Source organism: Anopheles cruzii, chromosome 3 (assembly GCF_943734635.1).
Source record: "Anopheles cruzii chromosome 3, idAnoCruzAS_RS32_06, whole genome shotgun sequence".
NCBI classification, from domain to species: Eukaryota; Metazoa; Arthropoda; class Insecta; order Diptera; family Culicidae; genus Anopheles; species Anopheles cruzii.
Window position 1 is genome coordinate 67466566 of NC_069145.1, and position 6049 is coordinate 67472614.

The 6049-nt window shown below is 53.8% G+C and overlaps 1 protein-coding gene across 1 annotated transcript in view; it reads left to right on the forward strand.

Moving 5' to 3' along the window:
* Positions 1 to 5514, forward strand: part of LOC128270837 (angiotensin-converting enzyme) — a 57572-nt gene extending 52058 nt beyond the window's left edge. The window contains exon 10 of the mRNA XM_053008261.1: positions 5119 to 5514. Coding sequence (XP_052864221.1) covers positions 5119 to 5437 — 319 coding nt within the window. The 3' untranslated portion in view covers positions 5438 to 5514. The remainder of the gene's footprint in view (positions 1 to 5118) is intronic.
* The last annotated feature ends 535 nt before the right edge of the window (positions 5515 to 6049 follow it).

A 6049-nucleotide genomic window follows, 5' to 3' on the forward strand; every position in this document is an offset into this window, starting at 1 on the left:
ATGAGCCTTTCCTTTCGCCCACCGTCAGAAGCTTGGTATTCGATTTGACATTGTTTGCTGTGGAACGTGCCACAGAATCGGAAGCACTCGGCACCTGGCATCGGTCCACGGTCGAGCATCAAATCGCTACGCCAATTGTCGCTGATTTATAACGATTGCCGTTAAATCGAGCACCAAGCAGTAAAGTAGAGAGGTCACTGTGGATTGTTGAGTTTTGGAGTTTATGAGCGAACGATAAAATGGTACATGAACATTGCATTGCTCGGCAGTAAACTGTGACAGATTACGGGTCCATTACTAGGACCCGGGTTTGACCCGTTGAAGGACTGCGCATTAAGTGCGTTTAATAATTTAAAAAATAATCAAAAACCGACACAAACTCATGAGAAGCATAGCAAATCTTAAGAACAGATCGGTACAAATGAGATCGATCGCTCTCGGTCATAATCGATCGCACGGATCGAACCAGATCACCAGATCGGCACGCTTCTTCAGCCCGACCGTCTCGTCTCGACCATTTGTCCCGCAAAGACAAATGGTGGAACCTGACACGCCGGTATCGCGCAACCTGACACGGTTCTCCGGTTTCGATCCGGCTTTTTCGCCGTACCGACGATGGGCGAATGTGGTAACCGAGTTGGAGACCCGGAGACCGGTGCGGAATCACCGATCACGACTCGGGCCCGGATGAAGCAAGTCCGGCCCCGGGGGGCCACCGGCGACCGGACATAATTCCATCATCGCTGGCCGGTGAGCGGAATGCACGACCAAGTCCGGGGCGCCGAGTGAAAGCCCTTCGCGCCGGGCGGGCGAAAATTGGGTCACCGCGATGCGCGCGACGGGAAACACGGAACAGGGGCACGGCCTTGAACACTGACCTAATGGCTGCTGTTGCGGAAAAGGAAGGCCCCGAAAAAAAAACCGCGCACCGCGCTACCGCGATTTCGCGACGGTGTCGTCGTCGGCTTCGTCGTGAAAGCAGGTGTGCGGTGAATAAATGAAGGGCATAAGATATGCTTGCCGTCCGAGCGATGTGGGTCAGCAGCGGAGCAGCGCAAACAAACAAAGGTGGCCACAGTAACAACGACGACGACGACGACAGCAACCCTGAAGCGGATTCAATAGTGGCGACCGCGCGAAAGGAGACGATGTGATTCAGACGAGCAGCCAAATTACGTAAATGCGACCGGGTCGGACTAAACGGGTCGGGTCCGGGCGGCCGGGGCCGGGGTCGGGGCCAGCCCAGCGGTCGGCTAATTAACCGGCAAACGACGCTGATCGACTACGCGCCACTACGCAACAGTGCGCGTACTTAACGTACCAAGCTTCACCACATGGCCGGGGACGAACCGGCCGAACCGAACCGTGACCGGCGTCTGTCTCTCTTGAGATTGGGACACACACACGCGGCTAATGTGCCGTCCGTCTCCAATTTCTTCACTCCCCCGGCCCCTCCGGGTGCCCGGAACGCATCCGGCGGTTGACAAGTGAAAAATGTCACCCTCTGAAGGTTCTGGCCGCCGGAGATGACCGATCGTCCGATCGTTTCCCAATCGGTGACGATTGATAGAAAACATTCAAGTGCTGCTCGTCACGGCCATTCAGCAATTCACAGCAGCATAAATAATGGCGCGGTAATGCTCGCGCGGCCTGGCGGTGGTGTCGACATTTGTCGATGCCGCGCGATGAACTGGTTTGATAACACACATTCTGTCAGAACGAGATTTCGATGTCGTGAATGTCGCTCAGCTGGCCCAGGAAGGCGTCCTTGATATTTGCGGTTCAATGAAGCGTTGCATAATGTAGCATTTAATTCCAGTGGCAGAGGCTGTTCCCATCGGAGATGACAACTACGTTTGTTGTTTGGTTTTTTTGTTTATCTCCGTAAGGTCTGTAATTTTTTTTTTGTTGCTAAGCCCCCTTGGCCGAGCCAAACCGGAGGGCTTTTTGTGGTTAATTAATTTCGGGCTGCACCTTCCAATGGAGCCCGCTCGCTGCGCACTCACTTAGGGGCCCATTAAATAAGAAGACGTCCACGCCGGCCGTGGTGCGAATTGAGGCGCAAATTTCGATGCCAATCCATAATCCGATGAGCAGTAAATCACGAATCACACGGCTGAACGGCTCTCGTGATGCCATTTATGACATTTTCTTTCTCGCCATCCTCTTAGCCTCGTCACACGTTCTTCGAAATGGCTTACGGAGCACCTGAACGCACGCAGCCTCAATTCGATCATCATTTGGCTGACCTTTGCCGTGTTCGTGGCCAAGCTTTAACTCAGATTGGGATTAGAAACTTAAACCACAATGCGACCTGCTTTGTGTGGAAAGATTGGCCGCCGCACGTTCGATTGCTTCATCCCGAGAAGCCCGTTTCGGGGAGAGGGTGCGAATGCTGCGAGTCGCCTTCAGTGGCCGTGGCCGGCCTACACAGAGCTGAGATAAACGATAAATTTGCGACGGCGGACAAAGCGGGCGGACCCTTCGCAAGCATTTCTTTTCAATTTCCTCGAACCTCGAAGCATAATCGGGCATGATCATGATTACGATCGTCGGCCGCCAGAACGGCCACGGCGGTTCCCGTTTGTCGGGGCGATTATTATGTAAAAGTGAACTATCTGTGGCCGTGTCTATCATTATTTTACCGGCTCGTACTTTCCCGGGAACGCACCGGGAGCCTTTGCTCGAAATTGCACGGGGAAGAAAATGAACGATCCAAAGGCGGAGGCGACAGCACCCCGCAGCTGTCCGTTCTGTCAGTCGCCGATGAAAGGCTTACCCCCAATCAGTGGCCCGCAGATTAGTATCAAATCGTTCGCAAAATAGTGATCCCGGGGTCCCGGCTACTGGGTTTTAGTCAGCCACGGTCCCGGCCACCGGCTACCGGCAGCTATCAATCAGCGCCCCCCGCGCACTCCAAATTGATCGATCAGAATTATCAATCAGCGAAACACACCGAGGCGCGCCGATGGTGAAAAGGACCTTCAGCACCGCGGCGCCCGTCATCAACCTCAGCGACAGAGTTCAACGAGACCGACAGCGTGGAGTGGAATTTAATCAATCATCGCTAATCGCGCCGCGGCATTGGACTCCAATCAGATTTCGGCACCGGGCCTAGGGCAGACCACGGACGGGCGTGAAACGACGAACCCCCTCCCGGTGGGGGGTACATTTAATTAATTAAATATGGCCATCAAACGGGACCACCGCTAATGACTGACATTATCGCTTGGCTTCGTGGGCAATTACAATATTTGCTTACGCGATTTTGCGAAACACACTTCTTCAGTACAGCGGTGATCAGCGATCGCCTTGCTCCCTTTTTTGGGGTGCTATCGAAAGAAACGGTCCCCGGCTTATTACGGTTATGTATTCCGCCAGAACACAATGACTTGCCGGTTTCCCGGGGAAAAGAGACCCGACCACGTGTGGGGTACCTTTTACGCCGACTGCCGCCGCCGCCGCAGCATCATTGTGCAATGCGTCGATCGTGTATGGCGCCGGCAATGCAGCACCGCACCGGTCTGGTTGTTCCTTCTCCCGGGTTTAGGGAACCATTATTTTCCGAACTTGTTTTCGTTATATTTATGTTGGCTTTTCGGTGCACTGGCCGGTTTTCACTGGCCCATGCAACAGGCATTAGGCAACAGGCAGAAAGGCACACCACTGCACCGCCCGCCCTCATATCGGACCCATTCGATCTACCGACTTTCGGCTACGGCGGGGCTCGTTGTTAGGGCGTAGGGCGATTGTCCGCTTGTATGTCTAATTATTATTCATTTTTTTTCACCCCTTTCACCACTGCTCCGTAGGTATTTCTTCTCGAACGTGCTGCAGTTTCAAATCTATCGCTCGCTCTGCACCGCCGCCGGACAGTACGACCCGCAGGACCCCACGAAGCCGTTGCATAAGTGTGACATCTACCGCCAGCCGGCGGCCGGCAACATTCTCAAGTGAGTTGCATCCCCCGGTTCGGGGTTTGTTTGCTATCTTCCAGTTCCAGTTACCGACGGTTGAGGGAGATTGTGGAAGGCACGTAAGATTTTCGTACCTTCCCCCAAGGCCACTGGCGCCCCAAACGAACACCGACACCGAAATGTCACCGATATCGGGAACGCAGCCGGACGCAGGTGGATGAAAATAAAGGGAAAAACGAACCCCAATGTGACCCAGTTTCGGGCGGAGTTTTAATTGGAGGAACGGCGGACCGACCGCCGTTCTTTGGCCGGGCCCCAAAAGTTTGATGGTTTTGTTTTTGATAGTTACATCAACTGCGCCAACCGGTGCGTGGTTGATGGATGGAAACACTTGTTATGGGTGGGCTGGTGGCCGGTGCCATTCACCGTCCCTTCGCTTGGTCGACGATGTGGGATCGGGGGAACCTTTTTCTGGACGATTAAGTAATCGGGAAAGGCGGACTGATCCCGCTGTTAGACAGTTAGTGACAGTTTAGCTGAGCGCTCACGTAAGTAGACGATAAGTACCTTGTTGGTAGATAGTGTGGTCGATAAAGAAGAAAACTGCAGGGTTCCCAATAAAAGTTTGATGGCCGGCGAGCGCTCCTTTTTGGGGCTCGGATTAGGATGCTTTTTTGTGTGAAGGCCTCGATCATTAGGATCGGTTCATCCAGTCGCTTTGTACCGGGAACCAAATCAACCATCACACTCCGGATCGGTTCGCTGGATAGGCTGTCACTTGAAAGGTCCCGTTTGCTGTCACAGGCTTCTCACCGCTTCACACCAATCAGAAGAACCATAATTCTTGCCGTGACGTTGCCCGGCCTGACGGATAGCGAAACGCAGGCCAGGCGTCCTTTCAGGTCGGCGATGATGCATCGGCCGTCTCGCGTAATTGTAGCCCGCAACGTTTGATTTGCGCCCGCTGGGAACTGGGCTCGCTGGGTCCAACCGCGGGCCGGTTGCGCGGCTTGCGTAATGCGTAGAGCTGGGCGCCAAGTGGCCACCGTATGCAGCTCGGTGCAGTTGCAGTCCTTTCAAGAGCCTTCAGAGAGCACCGCTTAAGCCAATCCGTATCGCGATGTTAAACGAAATAAGTCTCCACAAGCTGCTCATTTTGCCACCATTCGGTCTCTCTCTCTCTGTCTCTCTCTCCCTACAGAAAGCTAATGGAGCGCGGCACGTCACAGCCGTGGCAGCAGGTCCTGCAGGAGGTAATCGGCGAGGGCCGGCTGGACGGGTCGGCATTGCGTGAATTTTTCCGCCCGCTCGAGGAGTGGCTGCGGAACGAGAACCTGCGCAACAACGAGTACGTCGGCTGGATCTACGACGGTGACTACTGCAAGCACAGCATCGAGACGGCCAACCTGCAAGTGTTTGGCGGGTTCTACAATGTTGCGGTGCAGGCGCAGCTAGCCAGCTGGCTGGTGCTAACGATTTCCTGCTTGATCAGCGCCCTTGTACGCCGTCAGCTAGCATAAGCAACATAACCGTTGCACCTCTCTGTAGCAAAATAGACATAAGAAAAGAGTTCGTAGAGTCCCACTGTTTCGTTGTTTAGTAATAATGTTGAGTAATAAATCATATGCTCCAAATTATGTTTGTGCAGTCCAACGGCGGGTCCGTCCCCGACCCATTCAAGTTCATTGCCGCTTCGCGGGTTGCCGCACCCAGGAAATCGGAACTCGGCAGCGCCGTAAAGCGAAGACAATTTGCTTCAATTGACGACGAGTGACGGGTTTTTGTTTCTCCGATGTTTCGCCGACTGTTTCAACTGACGAACGAGGAACCGGCACTTGCCGATTGGATGATCTTTCTCCGTTGATTCATTTCGGACGCTCTCGAGACGGAGAGGAATCTCCGCACTTGAGTTGATGCGCTCAAATACTTACCACATCTCCTGCGCATTTATGATTCGGCTGACGAACTCCGATGCCTGTTTCGTAGGGTCACAACGACGCGTCAAACTCCGAGTGAAGCTCCTTTTCGGGCCACTTTTAATTAGTTCTTTTCCCCAGAACAAACAGCGCCGGGGATCCCGAATGTACGAACACGAGTTTTAATTGCAGCCCCAAAGCCAACCCGCACGGGGA